Source organism: Sabethes cyaneus, chromosome 2 (genome assembly GCF_943734655.1).
Source record: "Sabethes cyaneus chromosome 2, idSabCyanKW18_F2, whole genome shotgun sequence".
In the NCBI taxonomy this organism is placed as follows: Eukaryota; Metazoa; Arthropoda; class Insecta; order Diptera; family Culicidae; genus Sabethes; species Sabethes cyaneus.
This window is the reverse complement of record NC_071354.1, coordinates 102,106,816-102,123,716: the sequence shown is the minus strand read 5'-3', so window position 1 is coordinate 102,123,716 and position 16,901 is coordinate 102,106,816. Positions and strand designations below refer to the sequence as shown.

Below are 16,901 nucleotides of genomic sequence, written 5' to 3'. Positions count from 1 at the left end.
ATATATTATTATAGTTCAATTCAGTACTAAATGCAGTGAAATCGAAATAACGGTTAATTTGGGAAGTTTGTTATTCACTATTCAAATGTCAGTGAGTATTTGAATGGATGTTTAAACAGTGACGAGTGCGGGTGGTGTCTACTGGAAAACGTCTAATCCTGGCTCATTCACATTCAGCTCGTTCAGCCGGACGACGTGACGGTGCTGCAAATTGGATGAAATGTTTGCTACATAGGTGTGCAATACCTAAAAATGAAAAAAATATAAACGAACAAGTGTATATAATCCGCTGTGTGTTCTGCCCGGTTTCATGATGGAAGCTCGTGTAGGGGCGTGATTTAATTTCAGACACCATTATTAAGCCCCGAGTGAACTGCTCTGCTGCTGCTCTTTCGGCTCCAGGTTGGCCAGAGCGGCAAAGTTCCAGCACATCAAAAGATCCTCCCGGTCGAAGGTCGACAGCAACCAACGGTGCAGACGGATTTTAATCGAACGAGGCGGCCTCTGCAACCTGTGATCAACGATTTGCAATCCAGCTCGTGCGTGTCGAGTGCAAAATAATAGGACCTATAGTCATACTGCAAAACTGCACGACAATGAATACGTAAGTGAAACTATGTTCGAGTTTATTTGTTGCAATGATCATTTTACTCGAGGACAAAAACATCCAATTGAATAATATTCTGACTAAATTGTCTTATCGTTGAACAAGACAAATACATTTACTCAATGGCGATCCATGCTTATCCCTCTAGTGCTCATCGCCGCCTTTAGGCGGACTCCGCTGGATATTCAATATTTTTTTCGTGTATCCATTTCACATTTCTCTATTTAATGTGACTTAGTAACACTTTGACCTGTTCCAGTTACTAATTTCATAAGCTTCCGATGTGCGTGAAAAAAATCCAAAATGTTAAACTTGCAAAAACCAGGCAATAGTTATTTCGTGTTTCTATCGGCGATACAACTTCAATCAAATTCTAAATAAGCGAAAAAAATATCTGAAAAAATCAGAGGGATTGTGTACAAGACACGAACACATAGGTGACGCAGGGCCACGTAAGACTCTTTGTAGTGATAGTAGCATGTATCCATGCATGTAATCAATCGATTCTCCCTGTATACATGCTATATTAGAGTGTCCCAAAATAGCACTATGTCAGAAAACCCTCAAATGATAGCTTAGGGTGTCACAACAAAACTTATATGACGTCAACGTTGGTTGACGCGATTTAGGGGTCGCACATTTGAGTTTTATGAAAAAATGACATTTTTCAGGAGTAAATTCAAAAAAATATTTCTAGAAATGTTAAAGTAGGTTTAACAAGGTACTTAACTATTTTTTTCACAATCGTTGAGATCTGATACATTCATAAAAAGTTATGGTGGCATGTCTGGAGTCATATTTGGTTACAAAAATTTATTGAATTAGGCAAAAATTTAAAATTTTCGAAATTTCATTTAAATAAACGTCAAAACAGGGTATCGAACAGTGTCTCAGAGTAACGTAGCTTTTTCGATTTTTTGGAATAACACCCTATCCCAAACCTTGCCGTAAGACGAAGTCCTACGTCAAAACTATTAAGCACAAAGCATTACGGGTCTAGTGCCACGAACCTACAAACTTAGCTCAGCCAAGATTCGAACCTACGACGCCTAGCTTGTTAGACCTGCATCGTATCTCGAAGCTAACTGGGCAAATTAAAATTATTAATAGGTAGCGAATTCATTCATCTTATATTTATTAGAGAAATACCCAAATAATTACCAAAAACTAAAGACCGCCGGTGATTCCGCATCTAAAGATTTAGTTGTAGCACAAACCATATGAAGGTTAATCCAAGCTAATGTGCCATCATTTTTTCAAGAAGGAAAAAACTTATCACATTCGAATGCATGCAAGCTTTTGGGAACCGTTATTGGAAGAACAAATTGTATCAAAGATTTAGCTTTAGCTAGATTTGGCTTATGTAGTCGGCAAGGCCTCTAAAAACCTTGGCTTCATGTTCCAAATCGCTAAGGATTTCAGCAACATCTACCTGTCTACAGGTACAACGAAGAATTTTGCAAAGCCGTGAATTTTTGCAAATTCCAGCCAGACGAACGAATTACGAGACCTACCTAGAGTTGCAGGGAAGCAATTAAACATAATTTCAGGGCAATTTTAATCAACTTAAATATATCATTAGGGCATGAAATCAGCCTGTTGATGAAAATATGTAATGTAAATAAATAAGTTCTACGGGTTTATAAAGTTTCTACGGATCTACGAGAAATCGGTCTACTGAAGAATAATAGAGCCGCCGGAAAGGACCGACTCTCGGCAGAACTTTACAAAAATAGCCAAAAACCGCTAGCAACAGCACATCACTGGTTGATTTCAAGAATTTGGGAAGAAGAGAAACTACCGGAGGAGTGGATGGAAGGCGTAGTCTGTCCCATCTACAAAAAGGCGATCGGCTAGACTGCTGTAACTATCGCGGTATTACGCTGGTTAACGCCGCCTACAAGGTGTTCTCCCAGATTTTGTTGCGTCCTCTATCCCCAATAGCAATAAAATTCGTAGGGCAGTATCAGGTGGGTTTTATGGGGGCCCGTGCTACTACGGATCAAATTTTTACTCTCCGACAAATCCTCCAGAAATGCCGAGAGTACAACGTGCCCACGCGTCATATTTTCGTAGATTTCAGAACAGCATACGATACCGTTGAACGCGAACAGCTATGGCAGATAATGCACGAGAACGGGTTTCTGGACAAACTGACGCGGCTAATCAAAGTTTCTTTGGAACGAGTAATGTGCTACGTTCGCGTTGGCAAGAGGATGGACTGTCCTGTATGTTATTCAATATCGCTATGGAAGGTGTGATCCGGTGAGAGGGCATCAAAACGAGAGGAACGATCTTCAGCAAGAGTAGCCAACTCCTAGCCGTTGCAGACGACCTCTACATCATTACTAGAAACCGTGGGACGGCGGAGGCAATTTACGCCAGACTAAAAACGGAAGCTAGGATGATAGAGCTACAAATTAATGCGTCGAAAACCAAATATATGATAGGAAGAGGCTCCCGAGAAAGTAACGTTTGCCTCCCACGGACAGTGACTATTGATGGCGATGAACTGGAAGTGGTTGATGAGTTCGTATATTTGGGATCTCTGGTCACCGCCCACAATAATACGAGTAAGGAGATCCAACGACGCATTCAAGCTGGAAATCGAGCCTACTTTTCCCTCCGCAAGACGCTTCGATCAAGGAGCCTACGCCGCCGCAAAATACTGACGATGTACAAAACACTAATCAGACCGGTAGTCCTCTACGGACTTGAGACAGTAACTTTGCTAACGGAAGACATACGTGAACTTGCCGTTTTTGAACGAAAGGTGTTGCGGACTATTTTTGGCGGAGTACAAACGGAAAGCGGAGGGTGGCGGAGACGTATAAATCACGAGCTACAGGCACTGCTTGGAGAGATTCATATCGTACACCTGGCGAAAGTTGGGAGACTGCAGTGGGCTGGCCACGTCGCAAGGATGCCAGACGACTGTGCAGTGAAATTCGTTCTCTTCAAGAACCCCACCGGCACCAGGAATAGAGGGGCTCAACGTGCTAGATGGCTCGACCAGGTTTCTTAATACGGCAAGAGCCACCCCGGTTCTCGGCTGAAGGACTCATATCTACGGATTTTCATAAACTTTACGGAAACGCAAAACGCATAAAACAGTTCACTCTAATGAGAAGTATTAAAAGAGAAAGCTTTACGTTCATGCTGCCATGTTGCCAATACGAACTTGCATTCTTCACGTTGACCACACGCAAATCCTACAAATACCTTCGTCACGCGCATTTTGAGTACACACTAGCACCATCTATGATCAACATTCCCAAATATGATTGAACAACAGAAGTTGTCCCCGGTTAAGCAAATGTTTTGCAACTGGCCTTCCCCGCCTTTCGTTAAAAAGCGCCACTTTAACGAAAGCGCAGACATTCCCAACCAAAACAAAATTTGAAATTACTGTTACAGTGTACGAAAAATGGAACAGTGAGTGTAACATCTGTTTGTCTGTGCGATGACGGCAGGTAGAACTTTTCACTATTCTATGCGGTAATGGCATGATATACTTCAGTTTTAGGCTTTCGCTGTCTGATCGTAATATTTTCACATATAAAGTAATCCTGATATTCTCCTAAATTGGAGTACGACAAAACGGAAAAATAATTTCGTTTCTGTTTCTTTGACAGCTCCTAATGTGATTCTGGTCAGGGGTCAGGTGCTAGCCAATTTATTGCCCCACGTCAATCCTCAGAATTTAGTCGTAACAAACAAGAAAGATTTATTCGAAGAGATATTGCATTTATAATGACGTCAAAGTCATCTAGTCCGCAAAGCGCCGCTAAGGTTTTTGCTGACTTTTTCTAATCAATATATCCCGCAGAGGCAGAGGGTATCAATGAATATTGTCCTCGCCAGGAAACTATAACGATGGAATCTATCACTTTCACCGAAGAGGAAATTAAGTGTGGATTGCGTTCACTTGATCCAACCAAGCCATCTGGTCCGGATGGGATACCTAATAAACTATTAAAAAAGTGTTGCAATTCGTTAGTTATTCCGCTGACCAAATTATTTAACTCAATGCTAGCAGCAGGAAACTTTCCCAACTCATGGAAAATCTCACGGCTAACGCCAGTTCATAAAAAGGGATTTAAATTGAGAACAGAAAACTGTAGAGGGGTTGCTATTTTAGTGCGGTCCCGAAACTGTTTGAAGCACTTGTTTATAGTAAGTTAAACTCAGTTGTAGAGAATTGGATACTTCAAGCGTCGATCAGTGGTTACAAATTTGTGTGAGTTCACCACAAGAGTCATAGAATGGATGAAAACGGGTTACCAAGTTGACTGCGTGTATACAGACATGACGAAGCCCTTCGATCTTTTAGGAATTCTAGAAGTGTTGAGCGCGGTACACATGCTGGCATTGGTGCTTCGTTGATGAGGTGGATCCATGGATACTTAACCGGAAGAAAGCAACATGTTAGTGTAGAAGGTGCATGTTCCGTACTATATACTGTAACGTCAGGGGTACCGCAAGGTAGTCATTTGGGACCACTTCTGTTCATTATACTAATGAATGAGCTGCCTACCGTAAGCAACAATGCTTTTATATTATTTACGATGTGAAGCTGTTTTATCCAGTTAGAAAAAGGGAGGATTGCTTAATGCTCCAAAGTGACCTGCAAGTTTTTTGGCAATGCTGTTGTAGATGCAAACTACAAATCAATCACGAAAAATGTTCTACAATGTTCAAAATTCAATGTACAAATGTTCAGGTCTAACTTACAACGACACTGATTTCGGAGTGTCTTGCAGTTTTCGCTGTGATGAGGAGCTGGCTATCATCGTCCTTACTTCTCCCGGGCTCCTTCGGCTTCTGGATACTTCTACGAATATGGTCGCGTTTGGGACGGGGAACATCACTGTTGACCAGTTTACCGGTTTCCTTTCCAAAACATTGTCAACTTGTTTCTTATTCTCTCCACCTGTTTGCTTATCTGATTGCTGCAACCACAAGTTCACCTTTTCCACGGATTTCACCGCCTTACTTTGACAAACGCTTGAAGTATCACTACCGCGGTGCGACAGTTGCCGGACAAGACTATTCATTTTTTCGAGAGACTGCTGTCTCATTTTTAATTGAGCTTTTCCTCATCCGCAAGCTGCTTCTCTTCGAACGCCTTTTCCTCAGCCAACCTTTGGCTTCTAATGCTAACTCACGCTCTTTCATTTGTCTTTCTAGCTGTAGCTTTCTTTGTCTAATCTCCTTTTCCTCTATCAACTCTTGCTCTTTAATTCGCTCTTGCTCTTCTAGCATTTTCAACTCTATCTGAATCGCTTTATCCTTAACACTAGAAGCAACACTTACAGACCCCTTGGCTGTCGACTTCTTCCCGGTGTTGGATTTGTTTACATCCGATGTCTTCGAAGACTTCCCTGCGTTGGATGGTACAGGTACAGGCAACTGCGCGCGACCTGCGTTGCCACACGGAGTACAATTCCACGACTGATCCGCTACATTTTCGTCTACGTTCGCACAATTAAAATGATACCAGGAGCCGCAGGAGTCACATGCCACCATGTCCCTCAGCATTGTTCGGTCGATCGCAGACTGCGCAAGCGGATTTCAGATTGTCGTCACCCATTCGGCTCATTTTCAGGGGATCTCACGATGAAAATTTATAAAGAATTGTTGGCACTGTTTCCTTAGCAAAATGCAACGATTCGATGGGCTCAGCTTTAGCTGCAAGATTTTATTAATTTAATAACAATGTTTGTCATAATCACTTTACAACTTACAAACTTTCAGTGCAATCTACACCGACGAGATTCTTCCTTTTATGTTGAGCACTTTTAGATCATTCAATTATAATTTTATACGCTTTGTAAATTAGGTATCTAGATAATCTGAACTTGACTTACTTTTAATTGTAAATAGTAATCTCGACCTCATCTAACATTATAAATTTGTGTAACACTGTTGAACATTTGAAAAATGTCCAGAATGACCGGATTGTATCTACATTCGTAATTCGTAATCTTTTTTTCCAATTTATGTATATGATGCTGTCCCGGTTAACTTGACGCCTTTAATTCTTAAACACTACAATATTCTATCTAATATATACACTATACTATAACTAATTAGGCCCTCTAATGATTGTCCGCTGGCATCAAGTTTTACTGGACAGCATCTTATACATTGTATAATGATATCAAATCCGCATATTATCAGGTTGAAATGTATGCTATAATTTGATACAGCTACAACAATAAATTTTCATTTTTTAACCAATCACATGCAAGAATAATTTTTGCATGTTTCTGGAATGCCTCTTCGTCATTGACGAAAAGATAATTACTATTTTACGCTACTGTATTGTGGGACGAATTAACCCTTCTCAAAAATGCCTACCTAATTTGGACTACGCATCAACTCTATCATAACTTCCGAATTGAACGAGTGCAGAGGAGGTTCAGACGATTGGCCCTGCTAAATACATTTGAAATACAAAGCAGCTTTTAACAGAACTAGAAAGTTAGCAAAAGGTCCACTTAAGTCGTTATATAGAACACTGTTCAACTCAAAAAGTAACTCCAACGATCTTAAAAATAAAATAGATTGGGGGAATTTTCCCACTTCTTCCTGTTTTGTTGAATCATGACATTTCTCATTTAAACTAAGGCATTAAATTTCGGTTAATAGTGATAACCAATATACATTATTTTGTTTAATGAAAGATCATCAGAAGAATAATCGACTGTTTTTTTTTATAAAAACTATGTAATTTATTGTAAGTTCACACACAACCAACCAAACCTTAGGGATTTGAACTCGAGTACTCCCTTACGGCGACTTAGATCCATACCATTGCTCCGTTGCTGGAATATGCGATTTGCATCGATTTTACTCGAATTAGGGTATTGTCGTTATCGTCGGGCCACTGTTATGGTCGGGCCATCACGATTTTACAGTTTCAGTAACTCATGATAACTATGATACAACCATTGTAAAACTTCTTACTGTGATAGCTAACTTTTCACAATATTGTGAGTTTCAATCACGTATTCAAAACACCCGTAATGAATTCAGTGACTAAATCTTACAAAAAAAGTTTTCCAGGTGCAATGAACTTTTCTTCAAGAAATGATTCATGAAATGCAATTATCGAGGTAAATTTTGAAAATGTATGAAGTGTGTTGTGCTGCACACGAAGACTATAGAAAAATCCCCTCCAGTAAGGTGTTTGGGAAGGCTAAGGTGAAATACTAGAAAAGCGCTATTTGTAAAGGTCGGGCCACTAGAGTAGTCATGGTTGGGCCACCATAATTTCAAGCGCAGAAGCGCAATAATCGCTAGAGAATGTCAGTCACGTAAAATGTGATGAAGCAGCACAAAAGCACAATTAATACGATAAAAACCTAGATTTTTGTTGTTTTTTTTTCATTGTAGTTGTACACTTCGGAAAAGGCGATTGTAGCAATATTGATTTTACAAGATCGCCAAAATTTCGCAAAAATGCAATTAAAAATAGGGTATTTGTACCTATATGAACCATTGTTCACGGAATTCATTTTTTTCATGTCTCTATATAGAATTTCAATACGTATGTCTTAGATTTTCTGCGGTGACCCGACTTGTACAACATGGCTCGACTATGACAACATTTTTTGTCTTCACGCAAATGCCTATAACTTTTTTGTTTTTCAAGCAATCAGTTCAAAACTTTCCGGAAATATACCTTATTCTTAGACCTTTGACGATGTATTTAGATTTCCAAAATTCCTTTTGAAACGAAAGTTATGGGCGACTTCCAAAACGTGGCCCAACCACGACGACACTCCCCTACTATTTTCTCATTTACCACAGCCCCGAAACGAACTTACACTCAAGAACAACTCATCGGCAAAATCAGAATAGGCTTGCAACGCGGAATTTTAGAATTTTCTTATATGGTCCATCTTAATCGCTTGAACCGACTTTACAGAAGTTAGATAGCGGAGATAGAAAATAGGATAGAAAAGTATGAAAATAGAACTCAAAGTGCTATTTTATACATTTTTAAAAAAGTTTCTAGAAGCTGCTTAACGCTCTATGCAGCGGTCTCAAGGCAACTTTAAAGTTTGGTTAAACACAGACACCATTATCGAAACTTTTAGTTACTTTCAAGTTGCATGTTGAACTTTCAAGCTGCATGTTGAACTTTCAAGTTGATAAAGATATTAACGGTACTTTATTGAGAATGACGTTCGGTTTACAAATGTAGCGCCTGGTTGTTCAGCAAGAAAGTTCTGCGAAGGTAAATGTGTACCAAATAAAAACTTCCAAGTTCGTTCCTTAAGTGAAATTCGAACTTTTGGTTGCTTGGGAATGGACCCATTTAAGAACCCCATTTCCAAAATCTGGGACGAGATGCACATGGACCAGGTGCGGCCCGGTGTGATTCTGTTGAGAAACGTCTCAAGCTCGTCAAAAAGCACAAAGGGGTTGGGGGGGGGGGATTTCTTCCAACAAATATGTCATAAAGGTTCTCAATAAACACGTAAACTGTATTGAAAGTAGAACTATACAACGAATGGTGTAACTGCCATACATTGAAATATTTCCTACACACAAGGGATGCAACTTTTTCATACTGCTTGGTTAGTAAGATAAGCAATCAGCATTCACATTCAAAAGTTCAAAATGATTATCTACAAAATATCTCATATCTTCCACAACGTTAGCAAAATTCAAACACAGTAATTTGAACATACTACACTCTTGACTTGCAAGTTCTTCCCTATAGTACGATATGGCAGTTTGCTCAAAATTGTCTGCTCAAATTATATTGATTTCCATTGATTAGGGGGAAGCGCAACCGGAAAGGTGACATGCAGCACCGCGAGCAGTTGGAAATGCATCGCATCTTCAGCTTTGGCCTTCAAAGTTCGCATTGCCGTTCGAATCAAATCATTAGAGGTGGGTACCTACAGAAATTTGTTTCTCTTCGGTCAGTGTCTGCTTAATTTTGCTTCAAGCTTGTATCCTTCTATTCTTGTATCCGTCAAATATACCCACATGAGTTCGATGGTTTGATACTGTTTCGGAGGAGTTAGGGGGATCACGCCAAATAATAGTGATATAATGATTTCCGATGGTCAATGGAATCGTAATGACATAGCAGAGGAAATAAAAACTCTGGCATCGGAGGAAAAAATATTCCGCAATTCTTCGATGTGTGTGAAGCAATTTATGTAAAGCTTACTGCTGTATACAATTCGTTATGATCTGTTCAATCTAGTAAAATTCCTTTGTGACCAGCCCTAAAGACGTAATCGTAATCCTTCACTTGTGATTTCGAATCCACCACTCAATGCACAAAACACAAATCTTTTTTTATTGCGACCACAACGACAAGGGATTGACTAGCTCAGTTTTCCGAAGTACCCTTTGTCGAAGAGTCGGCGCTTTCGATTTGGGTGACCTTTTCGAATCATATGTGTTAGATTAAGGCTCTCAAAGCATATGTCCTTCTCCAGGGGGAGGCATTTTAAGTTATTAAATTGCGGATTAAACTCATAAATAATTTTAAGCTTGTATTTGCGCTGCAAAAAGAACACTAGGGTGAAAGGGTGATGTATGGGATTACTACGGACGCACGCCTTTAATGCTCTGGATTGGACAATTCCGACTAGCATGTGTGTTTTATGTTTAATCACTTTTCCGGAAATTGGTTTTCGGTGATTTTTATTCATTGAAGCAATCATTTAAGAATTGTATCCTAATTTTTTGCAAACCATTCCAAGAAATTAATCATTCAACCCAATCAGTTCGCTGCTGTCTCGAAAGTCGGTTTCGAAATGAGGTAATTTCAATTATCATCCGTTTAATTTCAATTGGTAATGTATTCAGTAAACTTCCCAATCCAGTAGCCCGCGCCAGGTCGCGTCGCAGCTCATCTTCGCCACAGTCACAGGCGGCGCGGCGACGTCGTCGGCGGTTGCGGCAAAAATACAATCATCAAATAAATCACCGCGAACCAGTTTTTGCACTGCGAAACCGCTGTCGTTTGCTCTTATCATGTTCCACCTTTCTCAATCTGTACGTACGTTTTTACCTCTTCTCTGGCTGCTGGTTGATAGATCCGTTTTTCATATCAATCACACACGCCGGTGCCACGCCGGCCGGCTCTACTGGACCAACTATGGTAGCAAGAAGGCACACTTGGCTCACTTTCCGACGTTCCGGCCGACGATATGTCGCGGTTGGTAATAGCCCGTCTGCTTTTGTGGGATATGCATTACCTGTGTGCCGTGGAAGTTCAATTTCTTGCGGTCACATTTCTGGTTCCTTGTAATTTCATAATTATTTTGCACAAAAACTGGCCCACGGCCGCGGAAACGTTCGAAAATTTTACGTCAGCGAAACTCAACGGGCACTTTGCTGAAAGTGACGGCTTATCGAATGTGCATCTTGGAATTATTGATCCCCAAAACAGAGAAAGTATTGTTTTGTACCAAAAAGAGCAAATAATATTTATTTATGTTACGTTAAATCACGTTCCATTTGATTATTGTTACTGAAAAATATTTTCCCAGGATAGGTGATTTAAATATACGAAGGGTTTCGCACTTCCTTCGTATGCTAGATGTCGCTAGCTGGGTTTTAAATCCACAATTGCTACAGAACAACACGATTTAATGGAAAAATGCTCGACCACAACGAATTTGCAAAGCTACGTTTCGATTCTTGTGCACAAAATGCTTTAGACCAGTTTCCACGCATTCTAGCAGTCCAGAAGTTTAAAAGAATATGTTTACCAAAATGTATAACACAACGGACCCAGTCTTATCTAATGGGTCGCAAGTAACAAATCTGAACACTTTGCCGGAATGTTTTAAAATCAACTAAGAGGTCTTATAAGGATACTAGTTAAGCCCGAATTTTACGTTCCGGAAAATATAAATGTCTGTTCAGAAAACTGTGGATACATTCTATTGGCCAGTGTTTGCGAAGATGTTTTATCTTTGTATTAGTTTTTGGAGTTCTTATATTGCATGATATAGCTCTAAGATATTGTACATAAAAGAGTCATAACCGGAAACTGAAACAAATAGTTTTTATGCTCCCATTGGATTTTATTTAACTGAATAAAAACATTATTTCAACTGCGCTGAAATTATCGGTGGGCAAAATGCCTCTTTTGTGTGAGTGGCTCTGAACTGTCCATTTTCTGCCGCGAACCGATTCATAAGGTCGGTGTTAAATCAGATAGACCGAGTGACAAAATTCTGACTTCGAGAAATACGCATTCAACGTTTGCTGCGTTTGAAATCATCTTATAACTATAGCTGTTTGCAACATTTATGAGGTCTCATTAGAGTAAAATGCTGCTTAGAAAATTCTTGATCATTTGCTGACATTAACTCATTTTCAAAATTTGGACCTGGTCCGGTCGGATTTAACACCGACCAAATGATATCGCGACAAGCAATCGAGTTGAGCAGGCGAGTCGAGCAGAAGAATCATGTAGTCGAGTCAAACAGTTGGGTCGAGCAGTCGAGTTGAACAGTAGGTCGAGCAGTCAAATCGAGCTGTCTAGTCGAACAGTTAAATCAAGCTGTTCAGTCAACCAGTTCAGTCGTGCAGTCATGTCGAGCAGTTGAATCGAGCAGTCAAGTCGAGCAGTTGAGTAGAGCAGACGAAACGAACAGTTTAGTCAAGTAGTCGAGTCGAGCAGTTGAATCAAGCAGTCAAATCGAGCAGTTGAGACGAGTCGAGTAGAGTCAAATCGAACAGTTAAGACAACTAATTGAGTCGAGCAGTCGGGTTGAGTGGCTTAGTCGAGCAGTTAAGTTTAGTCGAGCAGTTGAATCAAGCAGTCATCAGTTGAGTCGAGCTGTCAGGTCGAGCAATTAAATCGAGTTGTCTAGTAGAGCAGTTGAGTCGAGCAATCGGGTTGAGCAGCCGATTCGAATAGCCAAATCGAGTAGTTTAGTCGAGCAGTCGAATCGAGTCGAGTAGTCGAGTCGATCAGTGGAATCAAGCAGTCAAGTCGAGCACTCGAATCGAACAGTCTAGTCGAGCAGTTCAATCGGGCAGTTAAGTCCAGCAGTCGGGTCGAGTCGAGCAGTTGGGTCGAGTAGTAAGTCAAGCAAATGTGTCAAACAATCGAATCGAGTGGTTAAGTCGAGTAGTCCACGCGAGCAGTTAAATCGAGCTGTTCAATCAAGCAATCAAATCGATCTGTCCAATCAAGCAGTTGAGTCGAGCAGTCGAATCGAACAGTTCAGTCGAGCAGTTCAGTTGAGTAGTCCAATCGAGCAATCAAATCGAGCAGTCTAAGCGACCAGTCCAGTCGAGCAGTCTTGTCAACTAGTTGAGCAATCGAACAGTCCAGCAGTCGACCAGTGAGGTGACTGAGAATACAACCCATTGCTACGAAAGCATGACGTCCTGTCAAGGGCCTGTTTTTAGTTACCGATAATCCTCTTATGACATCCTGTCAAAGACCTGGTTTTGGGTACAGACAAGCCTCTTATATATGTGGATGGATAGATAGATAGAATAGAATAAATGCTATGAAGCCGAAAAACATACCGACTCTAAAACCTGCAAATTAAAGATGAAACGTATCACTCAGTGCTTGATGTCCTGAAGGTAAAGTCTGTTAGAAAACTGCACGACGGTCTCATTTCATTCGATCAAGTTGTCAATATATTATTAATATCCATTCAAAAGTGAAGTTTTGCATGAAAATGTAGGTGCTGCAATGTAATGTTTTGCATTTTTTGAATGCGGGAATAAATTCGAACACTGTGTTGATATACTGACCGAAAGAAACGAGACTATCCAGCACACTTTGCTTTCAGGACATCAAATTTTGTCCGGTACGTATTTCATCTTCAACTTGTTGACATTTTTAGTGACTGATTAAAACGTATTTTTTTAATCTATTCAGTAACTATTAATGTCGAAAGTTTGAATACGCTAAATGAGTTGTCTGCCAGGATAACTCAAATTGAAAGCAGTCAAATTGAAAGAAATAGATTTTATTCGTCTATTCACAAATAGCATATGTTTGAAAAATCCGAGTTCATTTTAACTTAACTATTTATGAATAATAAACTAGCTCTGGCTGATTTACCACAATATATTTTGAAACCGATTATACAGTTTCATCATCGGTGTGTTTTGACTAAAAATGAGCGAAACATACCGATGAGAAAACCCGTAAAAGTTGTAGATGAAAACTATGTCGAGCAGAGTTTGAAGTCCTGAAAGTAAAGCGTGCTGAAAATTGTACGACAGTCTCATTCATGTCCATGAATTCCTGAAACATAGAAAAAAATATATTAGAAAAAGACAAGATTTGAGTTCTGTTACTATTGAGTGACAGATTTGGTCAGTTTGCCAGAATATTTTGAGGACGACCTAAAGGTTTCGATCAGAATATGTTACGACTCCACAATTTTGTACGGAACATATACTGACTCTGAAACCTGCAAGTTAACGATGAAAACGTATTACTCACAACCTGATGTCTTGAAAGTAAACTCCGTTAAGCTGCACGACGGCCATATTTCTTTCGATCAATGTATTAACATATTATGAACACCCATTCAAAATTGAAGTCTTGCATGAAAATGTAGATGCCGCAGTGTAATATTTTGCATTTTTCAACATAGGAACAAATTCGAACACAGTGTCGATACACTGACGGAAAGAAACGAGATAATCATGCGGTATTCTAGCACGCTTTACTTTCAGGACATCCGCAAGCGACGTAGAGTTGTCCATGGGAAAAACATGGTCGTTCAAGATCTAATTCGCAAACTTTAAGTGACTATCCATGAGCCTTGTTGTTTGTCATGGCGAAAACCAGTCGTACCGGGAACCGCAGCCGCTTAAAATCAAACGGCAGATCCGTTGGAATCACTGGGATACGTGGTAGCAGAACAACCGCTCCCCTATAGTTGCCATTTAAAATGGTTGCCTCAATGATATTATCCATCATCCTTTTTACAGCGAGCCAAGTGCCGTTGCAAAGCCACGAGGAATTTATATTACGCAAAAGTATGCAGTGTATGAAGTTGGAACGCCAACTTTCAATTTCAGGACATGTGAGGGCAAACCGGACAGTGAGTTGAGGAATTCTGTCGGATAGTTTACCACTGTGTCAGTATTCGCTACTGTACCTATGGATTTAAAGGTTCTCTCATTTCTTTCTATTACATTCTGTAATTTATTGTGTTCTCGTTCTGTTTTTTTCTTTTGGTGCAAGGATTGCTCGTACGCTCAGCCACTGGTGCTTTTGGTGGTTATGTGCGATGTCTGTTGGCCTAGCCAACACCTTCGATATGAGCTGGTCTTTGGTGGCTGCAATTTCATAGAAATCCGCTGGAAATGTTATACTTTTGGTTGTTTCATCGATGGACATAAACATGCTTCTTACTTGAGAAATACCAATTTTGTTTTTCAGTAGCCTGGATAATTCTCGTATTTGGTTGAAATTTCCGTTTCAATTACATGAGAGACCCCCCCCCCTCCTCCCTTCAAGAGAAAAGAGAGGAGCCACCATAGAAAAAATCGTGCTTCCAAGGACTCCCAGATGTCAAATTTTGTACCATTTGCTTGATTAGTTCTCAAGTTATGCAGTTTTTTGTGGTTCATTTGTATGGGAATCCCTTCTTCCAGAGGGGGGAGGGGTCTCGAACCATCATAAGAACCTTCCCTAGTTCAAAAAGAAAACCCGCTGCATTCAAATTTTCACGCATGACACAATAGTTTCCGAGTCTATAAGGGTCAGGTTGGCAAAAAAATTTGGCGTAAGACTACGTCTTTCAGGAAGGTAGCTGGTACAGGGAATCATTACAAAAAAATTAAAAAATGCAAGCGTCACGAACAATGAAGAGATTTTGAGAGCTAATAGCTTAACGGTTTCCAGATCGATTATAAATATGTGCTTGGGAAGTATGCCATAGTGCAAAACTATCCCTGTTCTTCAACCGATGTTGTTGTTTAAACATTGAACCTAGTCTAATTTGATGTCCTGAAAGTGAACAATTTTGTTCAAATATATAACCACCCCTGTCTTTCAACCGAGTTTATCTTTAAACATTGAATCTAGTCCAAATTGATGTCCTGAAAGTGAAATGACATAGAAAAGTGAGCGGTAATCGGAACTGTTATCTTACAAGGAAACTCCCGCAACATTTACCAGATGTTTCCTAGGGTTTCCCTTACTTACTAGTATTTTCCAACTCCCGGGACATTTATGAGGGCACGTAAAGTTCTCTGCGGTTCTCTTAAGTAAATGTTGGACTAATATTGCTTTCCCATCCACAACAACTGCAAGGACGTGACCAGGACAGTGACCATACTTTCGAGGCATTTGACTTTTGTGAAATTAAACCCCAAATTGCATGTTGCTGGTAACAAACACAAGTTACTTGTTCTTTTGAACAAAATATTGTTTTCTGGCACCAACTACGAATTTATACATCTGTTTATGCTATGCTAGGCTAACTGTTGTCTTACACGGAAACAGGGCAAAAGGGATATTTGTGCATGTGACGTAACTCTGCAATTCTCAAAAAGAGGAATAATAGCGACCGTCTTATCCGAGAATTTGATCGTTTCATTTACTGCTTTGCGTCTGATAGTTGCTTGCAATTCTTTACATAGTTTTAATAGTCAAGCATTATTTAATTTTTTTCGAAATTGATGAACAAGACAAGGCAGGAGAGATCTTTAGTAATGCCAATATTTATTTGGCCATCAACTCAGTATAATTGCTAACAACTTTAACTAAGCTGGTACCGAATGGCCGAATTCCAATAACAGTCACAGAAGGCCGAATCGCGAAAGGTCGAATCGCGAATGGCCGAATCACGGAAGCCCGAATCACGAATGACCAAATCACGAAAGGCCGAACTTTCCCGGAACGCCTAAATAACTATTAAAAAAAACATTAAATGGCAAACAGTTACCAAATAACTTTAATCAAACAAAAAATAAATTAAGCAACACAACTATCTTATATATAAAAATGGATTTCTGTTTGTCTGTCTGTCTGTCTGTCTGTCGGGATGTTCCTTATACAATCGAAAACTACTAAACCAATCGGCGTGAAAATTTGCATGTAGAGGTTTTTGGGGCCAGGGAAGGTTCTTATGATGGGTAGAGACCCCTCCTCTCACTAAGAGGGGGGGCTCCAATACAAATGAAGCACAAATTTCTGCATTACTCGAGAACTAATCAAGCAAATGGAACAAAATTTAGCGTGTGGGTGTTTTTGGAGACAAGAATTTTTTCTACGGTGAATTGAGACCCCTCTCCTCTTTAGAAGGGGAATTATGAC

General features: G+C 39.9%; 1 protein-coding gene across 1 annotated transcript in view; it reads left to right on the top strand.

Annotated features, from left to right (window-relative positions):
- The first annotated feature begins 323 nt into the window (after positions 1-323).
- The window catches only part of LOC128735778 (zinc finger protein ZFP2-like), a 66,834-nt gene continuing 50,256 nt past the window's right edge, over positions 324-16,901 (top strand). The window contains exon 1 of the mRNA XM_053830266.1: positions 324-604. Coding sequence (XP_053686241.1) covers positions 597-604 — 8 coding nt within the window. The 5' untranslated portion in view covers positions 324-596. The remainder of the gene's footprint in view (positions 605-16,901) is intronic.